Below are 17,673 nucleotides of genomic sequence, written 5' to 3' on the forward strand. Positions count from 1 at the left end.
TTATGCATGCGTAGGAAGTTCCTATAAATATTCCATAGTTGCTTAAACTGAACGCTCCATAGGGATGAATACTTAAAATGCCATTTTTTTCAGTGCATTCCAGTAATAGGCTAGTTTAGACACACCTTGGTTTGTAGAAGTTCTAAGCTTAGGAAAATCTAATGCACGGCGTGAAATGAGGCATATTCAATATTTATTCTGCTCCAGGTGATTTACATGACGACATCAGAAAATCAATGTATGCTCTGAGCACCACAGTAACATCACAACTTGCATTTTTAAAAGCTTAACTACAAAACATGTCAATTTATACGTCATGTACCCCATCAAGAATACTGACAAAAGTATCCTGAAATATACAAAAACATTGCAACTATTTAAACTGAAACAGAACACCTCAATCATCTATAAGGACAGAACTGATCTGACTTTTAAAATTTGAATTATAAACCCTATTTAAGGCATGCCTACACAGAATTACATTTTCTGGAAGTAACAGACTGAAGGTTGGAGAGTTTAATATATTCTTAGTTTTTTTTTCTGAATAACTTTCCAGTGACCATGTTTTTTTTAAAAAAAGATTACTGGATGTAACTTTTGCAAGGTCAATTTTGCACTCATTTATAACTATTATAAACTGGCAAAACGTTGCAGAAAACTGGCAAGCACGAACAACTTTAAACAAGATTGTAAATGTCATTGATGAAAAACAACTAGCTTGGATAGAAGAGTGGAGATGCACAAATATTATTGGGAATGTTGCTCAGTTGCCATAGGGAACAAATCAACGCAGACATTTTGCTCAACGTTCTCTTTGTAAATGAAATTAAAACAGGTTGAGTCTATAAAAAGTGTTGTGTGATTTAAGGCTTGACCAAATTGCTTTCTCAATCCTATCAACACCTCTGTGTGTAACAGAATTCTTAAGACATATTGTTATGTATTCCCAGAGCAAACAAACATCTGAAACAAATCAAATCATCTAATCATATTAATGGGCATAATCTTCCTGGGGCAGACAGCACTGGAGGCCCATTGGTATAATGGCCCATGGCATTGACCTTAAAGCAAAGTAAAAGTAAATTTTATTTATTTGTCACAAGTACGCATACATCAACACTGCAATGAAGTTATTGTGAATATCCCCTAATTGCCACACTCCTGCACCTGTTTGGGTCAATGCACCTAAACTGCACATCTTCTGAGCATAGAAGGAAACCCACACAGATACAAGGAGAATGTGCAAACTCAGCACAGACAGTGACTCATGCCAGGAATCAAACCCAGGTCCCTGGCGCTGTGAGGCAGCAGTGCTAACCACTGTACCACCTTACATGCAGTAAGAAGTCTCACAACACCAGGTTAAAGTCCAACAGGTTTATTTGGTAGCAAAAGCCACTGGTTTTTGGAGCGCTGCCTCTTCATCGGGTGAGTGGGAGTTCTGTTCACAAACAGGGCATATAAAGACACAAACTCAATTTACAAAATAATGGTTGGAATGCGCGTCTTCACAGGTAATCAAGTTTTAAACAAATTTTAAATTGATTACCTGTAAAGAACTGCATTCCAACCCCCCAGTCCAAGCCGGCAATCTCCCCACAATGACCATATTAACGTGAAGCCACAAGTTAGGATACCTCCGAAACAGGATCACGCACCATGAAAACAAGCAAAGCTCAGAAAAATGAATAGGTAGTTTCAAGTTAACAACAAAAGAGGCCAAAATAGGCAAAACAGTTAGTGGATGCATTATAGTCTTAATATATTTAGATTAAGCTTTAAGTAATAGATTAAACTATCCAAAAAGTTGTCCAGCTAGACTCTATAAAATTTATACAAAAGATACAAGTGGATACATACTGTGTCTTTGATATTAATTGGGCACTTGTGTTCACACAACAGTTGAACAATCGAAATAGAACCGCTTCCAGCTAGGAATTAGAAGAAGAGTTATTACTGTCCTCATACATAAATCACATTTGCTTCATTTATATATCTATATATATTTTAAAAATGACATTTATATTTTATACCACAATTATAAGACCAAAATAGAGGATGTTTTTTAAAATAAAACTATGATTATGAGGAGTATTGCTGCCACCAACCCAATCCCATCATGTTGGAGTGTATTGTGGCACAGCAGGTTCCAATACAGGTCTAATCAGACATTTTAGACAGAAGTTGCACTGTACTTTCTGTTGATGCAGAGCGTTTTCAGGCAAGTTTTCGAAAGGAATAGTGTAATTCAGAGCTTAGCTATTAATCTAACTTCCAACAGCACTGAAGCCAAAAGACAGCTCCCCCAAGAGGCATCTCACATCTTTGCAATGCTGCAGTTTAATTCCAGTTCAGTGTTAAACCAGATCTTAAAAGTACTCAAGATAATCTTTTGACCACTGAGGGAGACCACTGAACCTCCATGATACTTCAAAACCAAATCTGCTCCCTCACAGGGTTACCTCCTGGTGAGTTTATTGTGAGTTGCCAGTTGTTATTCTTAGGCCTGTATCATGGCCATTCTCCTTAGGACATGGAGAATTTTTAAAGGTTCAGTTATTTATTAATCCCCTAGTTGCCACATTCCAGCACTTGTTTGGGTACACTGACAGAGAATTTAACATAGCCATTGCACCTAACCAGTATATTTTTAGACTGTGGAAGGACATCGAAGCACCTGGAGGAAATCCATGCATACACGGGGAAAATTTGCAAGCTCCACACAGACAGTGACCCAAGCCAGGTCCCTGGCACTGTGAGGCAGCAGTGCTAACCACTGTGGCACCGTGCTGCTTTGCAAAGCAGTGTTTACTGCCCATTTCCAGCTACTCTAAGGGCTGAAGGGGTGAAGTCAATTCAAAGTAAGGGCCTGAAATCATAGTCAGAATTCTCCAGCTGTTCATATTGGCCGCATCTTCTGTTCCTGCCAATGATACACCCCCGCCATGGATTTCCCGGATTAAATGGGATGGTAGATTCTCTTCTGTGAAGGAGGTTAATGAGACAGTTGAGTTTTCACAATAATCTGATAGCTTTCATGGTTATTCTTTTCTGGTATCAGCCCACAAACGGCAGCAACTACTGAATTTAATTCCCCACTTTCTGAAATCAGAATCATTAGACTATGGAACTCATACAATCATCGGCAGCATTCCAATCCTCAAATCCTATCTCCTGCATTCCTATCTCCTTCAATCATCACTTGCACTCCCATCTTGACCCTCGCTCTTACAATCAAAATCATCGTTGGCATATGATTCCCCCATCACACGTAAATGGGCAACATCAATCTGTGCCAGGGCAGTGACCAGCCATGTCACCCTCATTCGGGGCTACATTTTCCTCTGCGCCCCTGGATAGAGGCCCCTCAACTGGTTTATGTTTGTCCAAACCTGCTGTGAACGTTTCTGCTAGATATGAATATTAAGAGAGGGGCGGGGGAAGGGGTCAGTGGCAGGGGAGGTGGGGTGGGGGGCGTGCATCACAGTGCACTAGTGTAAATTAGTCCAAAAATCAGTGGGTGGAGAGGCTGGCAGCAAAGTACTGAGTGGGCCACTGTGCATGCACCGATCTGACAGATCAGCGCACAAGCAGTGGACCCTATCTGCTGGCCATCCGATTGTTGGCCAGCTCAATCACTCACCAGCCCTGCATCGCCGACTGTGCAAACTCACCACGGACCAATTGCTGGACCCCCAAATATGCCCGGGCCAGCCTCGAACACCTCCCCCACCCCCACTCTGCCTTGATGCTACACCCCCCATCAGCAGCCCCGATCTCCCCCACTCCTGGCGGTCCCCCCTGCACCTCTGACCCACCTCCCTTCCATCTGATGCACAGCCTCGATCGTTTGCCTCCCTCCCTCTGTCACTCATCCCAAATGCAGAGTCGCAGCAGGACTCCACACCTCCAGAGGACTTGCCTCCCCCCCTCCCCCCACCCGTTAGGCCTTGCCCCTTGGTACTGCCTGATGCCTCATGGGCAGTGCCAAGATGCCTCATGGTTTCGTCCGGTTTCCTCCCACAGTTTGAAAGGTATGCTGGTTAGGTGCATTTGCCATGCTAAATTCCCCCTCAGCGCACACGAACAGGCACCATAATGTGGTGACCACGGGGTTTTCACAGTAACTTCATTGCAGTGTTACTCTAAGCTTGTTTGTGACTAATAAACAAACTTTAACTTATAAAGAGATATTAGACCTAATGATCAAAATCTTGGCCAATTTGTGTGTGCGTGTGTGTGCAGGGGTGAGCTGTGGGAATTCAAAAGCTTAGAGCCTGGGCAGCAACATTACAGACATGAATGGTGGAGCAATTGAAGGCAGGGGGATGCTTAAGTGACCTGACCGTGATAGGGAATGAGGCCATAAAGGGATTTGGAAACAAGGATAATAAATTTAACAATGAGGCGTTGCTTAACTTGGAACTAGTCTCAGTCAGTGACTACACAGAAGGTGGTGAACGGCATTTCCTGAAATCAGGACATGGGCAGCAAGAGTTTGGATAATCTCAAGTTTACAGAAAGTGAAATGCTGGAAAATTATGTTAAAATAGTCGAGGCTGGAGGTAACAAAAGCTTGGATGAGGGAAGCAGGAGAGAGTCAGGAATCATAGAATCACTGAAGCCCTACAGTGCCGAAGGAGGCCATTTGGCCCATCGAGCCTGCACTGACAACAATCCCACCTAGACCTCATCCCTATAATCTCATGTATTTACCCTGCTAGTTCCCCTTTGGGCAGTAAGGGACAAATTAGCTTGGCCAATCCACTTAACCCACACATCTTTGGACTGTGGGAAGAAACCGGAGCACCTGGAGGAAACCCACGTATACTGCAAACAGAACATTGACAGTTGCCCGAGACCGGATTCCTGGCATGGTGAGCCAGCAGTAATAACCACTGTGCCGCCATGTCGCTCTGTTCGAAATGTTACAAAAGTGGAAATAGTCTGGTCTTAGAAAGTTACACATATATGATCAGAAGTTCAACTCTGGAGTCAATTATAACATGAGGACGTAACCTGGTTCAGCCTCAGCCTCAGATGTAGCTAGGGAGTGGGATGGTGTTGATGGGGTATGGGGGCAGGGGCGGGGGCGGGTGTTGTTGAAATTGGGAGGCAGTGGAGTTCAGGTAATTGGTGGTGAGGTAAAGCTGCGTGTGTCAGTATGGTGCATAATATGTTTTTGGATAACATCACCTCTGGGCAGGATGTGGTTCAGAAATAGGCGGGAACCAAGGACAGATCCTTGGGAGATACCAAAGGTATTTGTCTGGCAATGGGAAGAATTTATGGTGATTCCTTGGCCACGATCAGATAAACAGGAATGGAACCAGGTGTGTGCAGTACCGCCCAGAGAACAACTGAAGTAAGATGGAACGATCTTTCAAAAGGCTCTGGACAGATCCAAAAGAACAAGGAGGGTTAGCTTACCTTTGTCATAGTCACAGAAGATGTCATTTGTGACTTTGAAAAGGGCTCCCATTGAATGCCAACAGGTGCCTCATTAACAAATGCCATGATGTATATGGGACTCCAAGGGCATTTTAACCTGATCCTGAGCTGGGTAAAACGGTACAAAGCAAGTGCGCTCCACTAAGGCAACATAAAAGGCAATTTTCCAATGTGTAGGGTGTTCCTCTAGTCAACAAAAAAGGTGTCTCCCCTCTTATCCTCCCTGTAAGGAAGAAGACCCTTACAATAACTTTGTCTGATTGCCATCTGCCCCACTGCTACAAAAAAAAATGAATAGGAATAGCACCAGAATCAGCACATCTAACCCTGGTGATCCTGTAAAGGTCTCCTTAGTAACATTGCGTGGCTTGTACAAAACTTGAGAGCTGTCCCACAGACTTGTCAAGGAACAGCCTGATATGGTGACACTCATTGAATCAAATATTACAGTCAACGTGCCAGACATTGTCACCTTGGTCTGTCCTGTTCCACTGACAGTACAGAGCCAACAGAGGTGGCAGCATGTTATACAGTCAGGAGGAAGTTGCCTGGGGACCTCAACATTGACACAAGATTCCATGAAATATCATACATCAAGTCAAACTTGAGCAAGGAAATTGGCTGTTGGTTGCCACTTACCACCTCAGCTGACTAATCAGTACCGCCTCATGTTGAATATTCAACTGAAGAAGTTCTGAGGGTGGCAAGATCACGAAGTACTCTGGGTGAAGGCTTCAATGTCATCAATGTCATTTTCAGAAGGCGTTTGACAAGGTGCCTCACAAGAGGTTATTACAGAAGGTCAGGGGGCATGGAGTTGGGCGTAGGGTGTTAGCGTGGATAGAGGATTGGTTGTCAAATAGGAGGCAGAGAGTGGGGGTCAATGGGTGCTATTCGGATTGGCGGTTGGTGACTAGAGGAGTGCCCCAGGGGTCAGTGCTGGGGCCTCAGCTATTTATCATTTATATAGATGATCTGGAGGAGGGAACTGAGTGTGTGGTGTCAAAATTTGCTGATGACACCAAGACTGGTGGAACGGCAAATTGTGCAGAGGGTGTGGAGAGTCTGCAGAAGGATCTAGATAGGCTGGGCGAATGGGCCAGGAACTGGCAAATGGAATTTAATGTTGGCAAATGTGAGGTTGTCCACTTTGGTAGGAATAATGGTAGGAAGGATTATTACTTACGTGGCGAAAAACTGCAGCACGCGACGGTGCAGAGGGACCTCGTGGTCCTTGTGCATGAGTCGCAAAAACCCAGCCTGCAGATGCAGGTGGTCAGGAACGCAAATGGGATGCTGGCCTTCATAGCGAGGGGGATTGAATATAAAAGTAGGGAGGTCTTGCTGCAGCTGTATAGGGCATTGGTGAGGCCGCAGCTGGAGTACTGTGTGCAGTTTTGGTTGCCGCACTTACGCAAGGATATTTTGGCCTTGGAGGGAGTGCAGAGGAGGTTAACTAGGCTGACACCGGAGTTGAGGGGTTTGAACTATGAGGAGAGGCTGAATAAACTAGGCTTGTACTCGTTAGAGTTTAGAAGAATGAGGGGAGATCTCATTGAGACATATAAGATGATGAATGGGATGGATAGGATAGAGGTGGAGAAGCTCTTCCCGCTCAGAAAGGACAGTAGGACTAGAGGGCACAGCCTCAGGATAAAGGGGGGGCGGTTTAGAACAGAATTGAGGAGGAACTTCTTCACTCAAAGGGTGGTGAATCTCTGGAATTCTCTGCCCGTTGAAGTGGTGGAGGCTGCCTCGCTAAATACTTTTAAGACGCGGGTTGATAGGTTTTTGATAGGCTAGGGGATTAAGGGTTATGGGGAGAGGGCGGGAATGTGGAACTGAGACACGACAGATCAGCCATGATCTTATTGAATGGCGGGGCAGGCTCGAGGGGCTAGATGGCCTACTCCTGCTCCTATTTCTTAAGTTCTTATGTTCTTATTTATCAAGAGTGGTGCAATAGCACAACTACTGACCAGGTACAAACTGGACCTGTGGCAGTTGACAAAGGAACCAAGAAAACCAACTGGACACTGTCCTTAACAATACTGGTAGGACTGATCAACACACAGTCCTTGTTAAATTTAAGGATACCCATGTTGTGAAGTGTGGCACGACGACCATGTTAAAGGGGATAGATTTTGAACAGGTCCAGCAACTGAAAACAGGCTATGAGATGCTGTGGGTTGTCCTCAGCAGCAGAATTGCACTCAACCACAATCTGCAACCTCATGACCTGGCATATCTCCCCCTCTCCCATTGCCACCAACCCAAGGGATCAACCCTAGTTCAATGAAGAGTACAGAAGGAAATGCCAGGAACAGAACCAAATATACCTAAAAATGAGGTGTTAAGCTGGTGAATTTACAACATTTGACTACCCGCATGCCGAACAGCAGAGACAGCAATAGACAGAGCTAACAGATCCCACAATCAATGGATCAGACTGAAATTCTGCAGTTCTGCTACATCCAATCGTGAACGCTAACAGATAATAAAACAACTAAGAGGACGGCTAGCAGGCTACAAAAATATTCCTGTCCTCAACGATGGGAGAACCCAGCACAACCTGTGCAAGAGTCAAAGATGAAGCATTTGAATTACCTTCAGAGGAAAGTGATGGTGGAAAACCCATCTCGGTCTCCTCCTGACAACCCCAGCATCACTCAGTCACAGAATTGTTTTGGGGCAGAAAGAGGCCATTCAGCCCATTGCATCTGCAGTGGTTCTCCAAACGTGCATTATGACTTAGTGCAATTATCCTGCCTTTTCCCCATACCCTTGCATGTCGTTTCTATTCAAATAATAACCTAATACCCTCTTGAAAACTTCGATTGAACCTGGCTCCACTACATTTCAAGGCATTTCAAACTCAAGCCACTCGCTGTGTGAAAAATTTCTTTCTCACATCACATTTGCTTCTTTTGCAAATCACATTAGATCTTTGCAATCTCATACCTGATCCTTTTACAAGCAAGAACAGTTTCTCCCTATCTGCTCTGTCCAATCCCCTCGTGAATTTGAACACCTCTATCAAATCTCCTCTTGGTCTTCTTTGCTCCAAGAACAGTCCCAACCTTTCCAATCTGTCCTCAATGCTTTCACATCCTTCCCAGAGAGTGCAGCCCTGGACCACTCTTGTGGAGATTGGTAAAAATCAACTTTTTGGTATTCCTCATGTAAATCAGAGAAGTATTTACAGAATAGCATTGAGTCCCTCAGTCATAAAATGAACAATGTGTTTAAATAAATAATATTCCTTACCTGCATGGTGCAAGGCAGTCTTCCCATTGCTGTCAGTGCATTCCACAGGACACTTGTACTATTAAGAAACATGAAGTGGCAGAAATTTGATTTATGCTCTATTCTAGAACTTTGTGTCTGTTTTGGATACAATAACAATGTTAGTTCAGAGACACGTCACATTTTTTCATTAGTCTGACATGACATACTGCAGGACTTGTCTCACACATACAATGGATATAACAGCACGGGGGAAAATATGAGACAGTGAGTGTTCTTCTTGTGAGTTAAACAATTAAATACTTAATTTACTGAAGTATTTTATCTCTCAGGGCTATTATACGTTAAATGGCATGTCAACTGCATGTCAAATTTATGAAGCTACCTTAAGTTTGGAATGATGACATAACTATTCGTTCCGAAAGTATGGAACTGAAATTTATATTAGAGATTCTGTATCACATAAATTTAATTCTACAGAGTACGAAGATTAAACAATATTTTCAATTTTGATCATTTCCTATTATCATACCGGAGAAATTAACTAATCCAAAGCAATGACAGCACTGTGACTGTTATGCCACTTCAAAATGCTAACTACAGAAAGACTGGAAGATGGGCTTTCAGCTGCAATGGGACAACAAAGGGGTACCACATATTGAGAAAAAGAAACAAACCATGTGTCTTTCTGAATGGGCACAGTAAGAAGTCTCACAACACCAGGTTCAACCGGCTTATCCGGAATCATGACCTTTCAGTGCGCAACTCCTTCATCAGGTGAGTGAAGAGGTAGGTTTCACAAACACAGTATATATAGACCATCACACAATTGCAAGGTAATGTCTGCGATGTGAGTCTTTACAGGTGATCAAGTCTTTAAAGGTGAAGACAGTGCATTTGGAGAGAGGGATAATCACAAGTTAAAGAGATGTGAATTATCTCCAGCCAGGACAGCTAGCAAGATTTTACAAGCCCGGCCAAATGGTGGGGGTTATATGTTGTGTGACATGAACCCAAGAGTGTTCAGCCTCCGATCTTTGGTTAAGCGTTCTCAAAAGTGGCCTTCAAGATACACAATGCAGAAAAAACGAGCAGAAACTGATAGGCAAGTTCTGCATGTATGAGGATGGCCTCAACCAGGATCTTGGGTTCATGTCACACGACATATAACCCCCATCATTTGGCCTGGGCTTGTAACATCTTACTAGCTGTCCTGGCCTGAGACAATTCACATCTCTTTAACCTGTGATGATCCCTCTCTCCAATTGCACTGCCTGCACCTCTAAAGACTTGATTATCTGTAAAGACTTGTATTCCAACCATTATCTTGTAATTGTGTCTCTGTCTATATATGCCATGTTTGTGAAACCTACCTTTGTACTCACTTAATGAAGGAGCAGCGCTCCGAAAGCTTGTGATTCCAAATAAACCTGTTGGACTTTAACCTGGGGTTGTCAGACTTCTTACTGTGGCCACCCCAGTCCAATGCCAGCATCTGTTCTGGATGGAAGATGGAAAGTTTCCTATGTAACCTGTCCATCTATTGCCACTACATTGCACATCTACAGCTGAAGCCCAACCTGGTCTTTCCTCATACCAACCTTAAAAATAATTAAATTGCCAACACTAGGCCAAATTCAACCTCACAGGCCTCCTGTATGCCATCATTCGCTGTCCTGTGTGGCATTTACAGTTGAAGTTCAGATAATCAAGTAGCCATGTTCTAGCTTTTATAAAAACACTCAGGCATTTTCCTACACTGACACTATTCTGTTAGTGATTAAAGAGCTACTAGATTTCTCCGCTTTTCTGGTTTAAGAGCAGCTGTAAAGAAAGCAATGTAAATCATCCTCTATTTCAGTTTGAGCAGCATGCTTTACCACCTACCTCAATACTAAGTTTTTAAGTTTAAAGTTTAATTATTAGTGTCACAAGTAGGCTTCCATTAACATTGCAACGAAGTTACTGTGAAAATCCCCTAGTTGCCACACTCTGGTGCCTGTTCGGGTACACTGAGGGAGCACATCTTTCACACTGGGGGAGGAAACTGGAGCACCTGGAGGAAACCCATGCGAACACGGGGAGAATGTGCAGACTTCACACAGTGGAGCCCAGCTGGGAATTGAACCAGGGTCCCTGGTGCTGTGACGCAGCAGAAGGAGGCACATGACATGCTGGGCTCAAGTGAATCCCTTGAAGAGTATAGGGGATGTAGGAGTAGAGTTAAGAGAGACATCAGGAGGGCAAAAAGGGAACACGAGATTGTTCTGGCTGATAAGGCAAGAGAGAATCCAAAGAGCTTGTACAAACACATAAAAGCCAGAAGACTAACTAGGGAGAGAGCATGGCCTCTTAAGGATCAACATTGTCATCTATGTGCGGATCCACAAGGGATGGGTCTGATCTAAATGAATATTTCTCATCAGCATTTACTGTTCAGAAAAGCATGGATATTAGGGAACTTGGGGAAATAAATTGTGATGTCTTGAGGAGTGTACATATTACAGAGGAGGTGGTGCTGGAAGTCTTAAAGCGCATCAAGTAGATAAATCCCCAGGGCCTGATGAGGTATATCCCACATTATTGTGGGAGGCTTGGGAGGAAATTGCAGGTCTCCTAGCAGAGATATTTGAATCATTGATAATCATAGGTGAGGTGCCTGAAGATTGGAGGATAGCAAATGTTGTGCCTCTGTTTAAAAAGGGCTGCAGGGAAAAGCCTGGGAACTACAGACCAGTGAGCCTCAGATCTGTGGTGGGTAAGTTGTTGTAAGATATTTTGAGAGACAGAATCAGTAGATATTTAGAGACACAAGGACCGATTAGGGACAATCAGTATGGCTTTGAGTGGAAAATCATGCCTCACAATTTGCTTGAATTTTTTGAAGGGGTAACCAAGAAGGTAGATGACAGCAGTGCAGTTGATGTTGTCTACATGGACTTTAACAAGGCACTGCAAGGTAAGTTGTTGCATAAGGTTAAATCTCACAGGATCCAATGGATACAAAATTGGCTTGATGACAGAATGATGTGGAGATGTCAGTGTTGGACTTGATAACAGAAGCCAGAGGGCAGTTGTATAGGGTTGTTTTTCAAATTGGAGGCCTGTGACCAGCAGTGTACCTTAGGGATCAGTGCTGGGTCCACTGTTATCTGTCATTTATATTAATGATTTGGATGAGAATTTAGGAGGCATGATTAGTAATTTTGCAGACGACACCAAGATTGATGGCATAGTAGACTGTGAAGAAGGTTATCTCAGATTGCAATGGGACCTTGCTCAATTGGGCCAGTGGGCTGATGAATGGTGGATAGCGTTTAATTCAGATAAATGTGAGGTGATGCATTTTGTTAGATTGAACCAGGGCAAGATTTACTCAGTTAATGGTAGGGTGCTGGCAAGAGTTACAGAACAAAGAGTTCTAGGGATATAGATTCATAGCTCCTTGAAAGTGGAGTCACAGGTGGACAGAATGGTGAAGAAGGCATATGGCATGCTTGGTTTCATTGGTCAGAACATTGAATACAGGAGTTGGGACTTGTCTTGTTGAAGTTGTAAAAGACATTGGTAAGGCCACACTTGGAATACTGTGTACAGTTCAGGTCATCCTATTATAGAAAGGTTATTATTAAACTAGAAAGAATGCAGAAAAGATTTACTAGGATGCTACTGGGACTTGGTGGTTAGAGTTATAAGGAGAGGCTGGGTAGACTGGGACTTTTTTCTCTGGAGCATAGAAGGCTGAGGGGCAGAGATCAGCTAGATAGTCAATATCTTTTCTCAAAGATAGGGGAATCTAAAACTAGAGGGCATAGGTTTAAGGCGAGAGGGAACAGATACAAAAGTGTCCAGAGGGGCAATTTTTTCACACAGAGGGTGGTGAGTGTCAGGAACAAGCTGTCAGAGGTAGTAGTGGAGCTAGGTATAATTTTGTCTTTTAAAATGTGTTTAGACAGTTACATGGGTAAGATGGGTATAGAGGGATATGGGCCAAATGTGGGCAATTGGGCCAACTTAGGCGTTAAACAAAAGGGCAGCTGAAGAGCCTGTTTCCATGCTGTAAACCTCTATACTAACCACCGTGCCACCATGCCATCCCTAATCAAGAATTAGGTTGAGCACTCCCCACGTGCACTGTTACAAAATCTGGTTTGATAATAGACGTTAGCCAGGCCAAATGTTTTTGGAAGAAATGGTTTTATCCTTTTTGTCTGTTTTTGTTTTCTTAAATTAAACACTGGCATTCAGCAGTTTTACCTTGTTGCTATTTTCAATTATTACATTAATTTTATTTACATCAGCATGCAGTGTCACAAAGCCATGTTAAAACAAAGTTAACCTAAATTAGGGTGCACTTTTAGACAGATAAATTGAATTTTGATTGCAGTTACAGTTTTTCTGCTTAAAACCACAGATGCTAAGCCCTGTCTCCATCCTCGCAGGTCTTCTTTTCTTCCAGACTCATCCAACAAGCTTGCCTTAATAGAAAGGATGGGTCAGAGGGAGAAAGGTGGAGAAAAGCAAAAAGTTACAAAACAAATAGGAATGATGAGTAAGTCATAATACAGAAAGGAAAGCAAATGTATTAAAATAGGTTGATGTGTAAAGCAAAAAGAAACTGAAAAGAGAAAAAAAGATCCGTTTTGGAAAAAGGGGACATTAAAGAGGGTGAGATGAAAAGAGAGGGAAGTGAGAAGGGGAAACAAGGGTGAATGAGAGTACAGAAAAGATAAAAAGCAAGGTTGGAAGACAAAGAAAGACGATGGGTGAGAAAGATAGAAGTGTTGTGGTTACAGGGGAGCTATGTAACCAGGCTAAGAGTGTGAGGAAGTAGGCAGGCAGGCAGGCAAAAGGAGGTAAGAGGGCAGCAATGAAAAAAGTGAGAGTAAATGAAATAGGAGCAATTAGGAACTAGGAAGACAAAGAGAGAGAGAGAGAAAGAGGAAATGTACAGAAATATAACTTTATAATGTTCCCTCAAAGATCAATCACTAGAATGTTGTAATTTGAGCTTGACAGAAGCCAAGAACTTGTGTTGCCATAGCGTTTGCAAAGGGCCACATGATGAATCCCTCAGGCATCAGTGAGAGGAAGATTCTCGGATGAGTGTGGCAATACCGGATAATTGTAAAGTCTTCCTAGAATTGGAAATGTCTTGGCCAGAAATAAAACAGATCACAACTTCCACCAAATAAACTGGACAATGTTCCAAAAAAGTTGTCCTGAACTTTAAAACATTAATTAATAAAACCAACTGAGATTACGAGTACATGACAAATAAATCAACCCCCGTTCAATGTTCTATTGTCTTTTGTATCACTGTTCTGCCAGTTTTGTGCTGGTATTCCTTGTAAGTTAAAGAACCATTATTTAAAGTATCAATCACAGATAGTAAGAACAGAAGTCATCACTACCTGAAGGATCTTCTTCACACATTCTTGGTGACTATTCTTTGAAGCTAGGTGTAAAGCATTGTAACCTACAATTCAAGCAAGGAGGGAAAGGGTTAAAATTTGTTCATTTACTACTACTTTTTAAACTGCAAATTATAGAAGTGCCACTTGAATATCAGTTCCTCAGTTTTATATGCACAAAATGAAGCTGGATTTATAATCTGAAGTGTTTTTTGTAGAGAATGATGGTCATAAATTCATAGCTAAAAATAGACTGTACTGGCAGACGAGAAACATAACCCAGAACATAACATGCATTTCATTTCTTTTCTCTGATTCAGCAACCTCCCAGCAAGAATGTCACTTAAGCTAATGGAATCCTAAGTGCTGTAACCGAGGAAAAAAAGGTGTTTTTTGGAAGAATTGTGACAGATAATTAATTGAATGACAATGATTGCTCAGATTAAAGGAAAGGTTGCTGAGCCTGAAAACCCAACTCACGTGCTGAATGCTGGAAACAATCACAATCACATTCGACAACATCAGAAAGATGAAGATATTAACATTTAGGGGGTGATCTTACTGGCCCATCCTGGCGGTCGACCAGGGGGGCGAGATAGTAAGATGGCAAGAGATGTAAAAAACCGGCTTCACGCCTGGTTTCTCGCCTTTCATTATATTACTGGCATTGTGAAGCGAGCGTGATCAGCCTGCCCAAACTATAACCGTATGCACTTACGGTGTCTGCATCGTTCCATTCCCATCCTAATCATATCTGGATTAGGATAGTTGCCCCTCAAAATGCTGCTTTCGTACCTGCTCCCACCACCTCCCCTGGTAGTGCATTCCAGACATTCACAACCCTCTGTATAAAAAACTTGCTTCACACATCTCCTCTAAACGTTTCCCCAAACACCTTAAACCTATATCCCCTAGTGCTTGACTTTTCTACCCAAGGATAAAACATCTGACTATCCACTCTGTCTATGCCACTCAATCTTGTAAACCTCTATCAGGTCGCCCCTCAACCTTCATCGTTCCAGTGAAAACAAACTAACTTTATCCAACATCTCCTCATAGCTAATACCCTCCATACCAGGCAACATCCTGGTAAACCTTTTCTGTACCCTCTCCAAAGCATCCACATCCTGGTGACAAACAGAACTCTACACAATATTCTAAATGAGGCCCAACTAAGGTTCTGTCCGTACAGCTGCAGAATGGCCTGCACATTTTTATAGCCAATGCCACAATCGATGAAGTTAAGCATGCGTATATCTTCTTGACTACCTCATCCACCTGCATTGCCACTTTCAGTGGTTGGTGGACATGTACGCCCAGATCTCTCTGCCTGTCAAAACTCCTAAGAGTTCTACCATTTACCGTATAATTCCTGCCTGCATTAGACTTTCCAAAATGCATTATCTCACACTTGTCTGGATTAAACTCCATCTGCCATTTCCCCACCCAAATCTTCAACCGGTCTATATCTTGCTGCATCCTATGACAATCATTATCTGTGACTTCACCAATTTTTGTGTCGTCTGTGAACTCACTAATCAGAGCAGCTACATTTTCCTCCAAATCATTTATACATACTACGAACAACAAAGGTCCAAGAACTGATCCCTGTGGAACACTGCTAGTCACAGCCTTCCATTTAGAAAAGCACCCCTCTACTGTTACTCTCTATCTTCAATGGCCAAGCCAGTTCTGTGTCCATCTTGCCAGCTCTCCCCTGATCCTGTGTGACTCAATTTTCACACCAGTCTACCGTGAGGTACCTTGTCAAAGGCTTTACTAAAGTCCATGCACGTAACATCCACTGCCTTTCCCTCGTTTATCATCTTTATCGCTTCTTCAAAAAACCTGATCAAGTTAGCGAGGCATGACTTCCCCTTCACAAAACCATGCTGTCTATCACTAATAAGTCTATTTGTTTCCAAATGTGACTATATCCTGTCCCTAAGAATTTTTTCAATAAATTTCCCTATCACTGATGTAAGGCCTATAATTTCCTGCATTATCCCTGCTGCCCTTCTTAAACTAAGGAATAACGCCGGCTATCCTCCAGTCCTCTGGAATTACATGTACCCAATGAGGATACAAAGATTCCTGTCAAGACCCCACTAAATTTCCACTCTTGCCTTCCTCAGTATTCTGGGGTGGATCCCATCAGGCCCTGAGGACTTATTTACTACTTAGTAGGACTAGGGGGCACAGCCTCAAGATAAAGGGGGGGCGGTTTAGAACGGAGTTGAGGAAGAACTTCTTCACTCAAAGGGTGGTGAATCTCTGGAATTCTCTGCCCGTTGAGGTGGTGGAGGCTGCCTCGCTAAATATTTTTAAGACGCGGGTTGATGGGTTTTTGATAAGGGAGGGGATTAAGGGTTATGGGGACAGGGTGGGAATGTGGAACTGAGCCACGACAGATCAGCCATGATCTTATTGAATGGCGGGGCAGGCTCGAGGGGCCGGATGGCCTACTCCTGCTCCTATTTCTTATGTTCTTGTGTTCTTATTTTAAGAGGCTCAATAACTCCTCCTTTTTGATATCAACATAATCAAGAATTTCTACATACCCTACCCTAAGCTCCTCATCCATCAAGTCCCTCTCTTTGGTGAATACTGAGGCAAAGTATTCATTTAGTATCTCACCCATTTCCTCTGGTTCCATGCATAGATTCCCTTCACTATCTTTAAGTGGACCGACCATTTCCCTGGCTATCCTCTTGCTCTTGTGAGAAAGGGAGGAACTTAGAGCTATCATCGTCACTAGGGAACACTTACTGAGCAAACTGTTGGGTCTGAAGGCAAGCAAGTACAATTGTATAGGTTGTTGGCAAGACCACATCTGGAGTATTGTGTCCAATTTTGGTCTCTTTATTTGAGGAAGGATGTGGTGGCATTTGAGGCAGTCCAGAGAAGGTTCAGCAGATTGATTCCAGGGATGAGGGGCTGTCATGTGAGGAGAAATTAAATAGTTTTGGCTTGTACTTGCTGGAGTTTAGAAGGATGAGAGGGGATTTGATTGAGGTATATAAAATTTTAAAAGGGATTGATAAAGTAAATGGAGACCAAATGTTTCCTCTTATGTGGAAATCTAGAACAAAAGGCCACAGGTATAGGTTGAGAGATGGTAGATTTAAAACTGAGATGAGGAGGAACTGCTTCCCGCAGAGGGTGGTGAATTTGTGGAACTTGCTGTTCCATAGCGCGGTGGATTCTGAATTGTTAAATGGTTTCAAGAGGGAGATTGACATATTTCTAAGAAAAAGTGGCAAAGAGGGATATAGGGATCAGGTCGGGAGATGGATTTGAGACCAGGGACAGATCAGCATGATCTGATTGAATGACAGAGCAGGTTTAAAGGACTGAATTTGCTTACTTCTGCTCCCAATTCCTATGTTCCTATAGTAAATTGTGATAATGAAATCAGAAATTTACAAATGGATATGGATTGATTAAGTGAATAGGACAAAATTATTAGACGGGATTTAACAAGGATAAGTGTGAGGTTATTCATTTTGTTCGGAAGAATAAAAAAGCAAATTATTATTAAATGATAAGAAAATTAATTGTG

General features: G+C 42.7%; 1 protein-coding gene across 4 annotated transcripts in view; it reads right to left on the reverse strand.

Moving 5' to 3' along the window:
- rai14 (retinoic acid induced 14) overlaps positions 1-17,673 on the reverse strand; it is a 211,375-nt gene that overhangs the window by 55,591 nt on the left and 138,111 nt on the right. For 3 of the 4 annotated variants that reach the window (XM_080218399.1, XM_080218485.1, XM_080218335.1), the window contains 4 exons: positions 14,112-14,176; positions 13,089-13,175; positions 8,719-8,776; positions 1,861-1,931 (listed from right to left, as the gene is read on the reverse strand). In XM_080218399.1, coding sequence (XP_080074525.1) covers positions 1,861-1,931; positions 8,719-8,776; positions 13,089-13,175; positions 14,112-14,176 — 281 coding nt within the window. The remainder of the gene's footprint in view (positions 1-1,860; positions 1,932-8,718; positions 8,777-13,088; positions 13,176-14,111; positions 14,177-17,673) is intronic. The other variant, XM_080218443.1, reaches the window with a different exon arrangement.

Source organism: Carcharhinus amblyrhynchos, chromosome 1 (genome assembly GCF_965287045.1).
Source record: "Carcharhinus amblyrhynchos chromosome 1, sCarAmb.v2.hapA, whole genome shotgun sequence".
Taxonomy (NCBI): domain Eukaryota; kingdom Metazoa; phylum Chordata; class Chondrichthyes; order Carcharhiniformes; family Carcharhinidae; genus Carcharhinus; species Carcharhinus amblyrhynchos.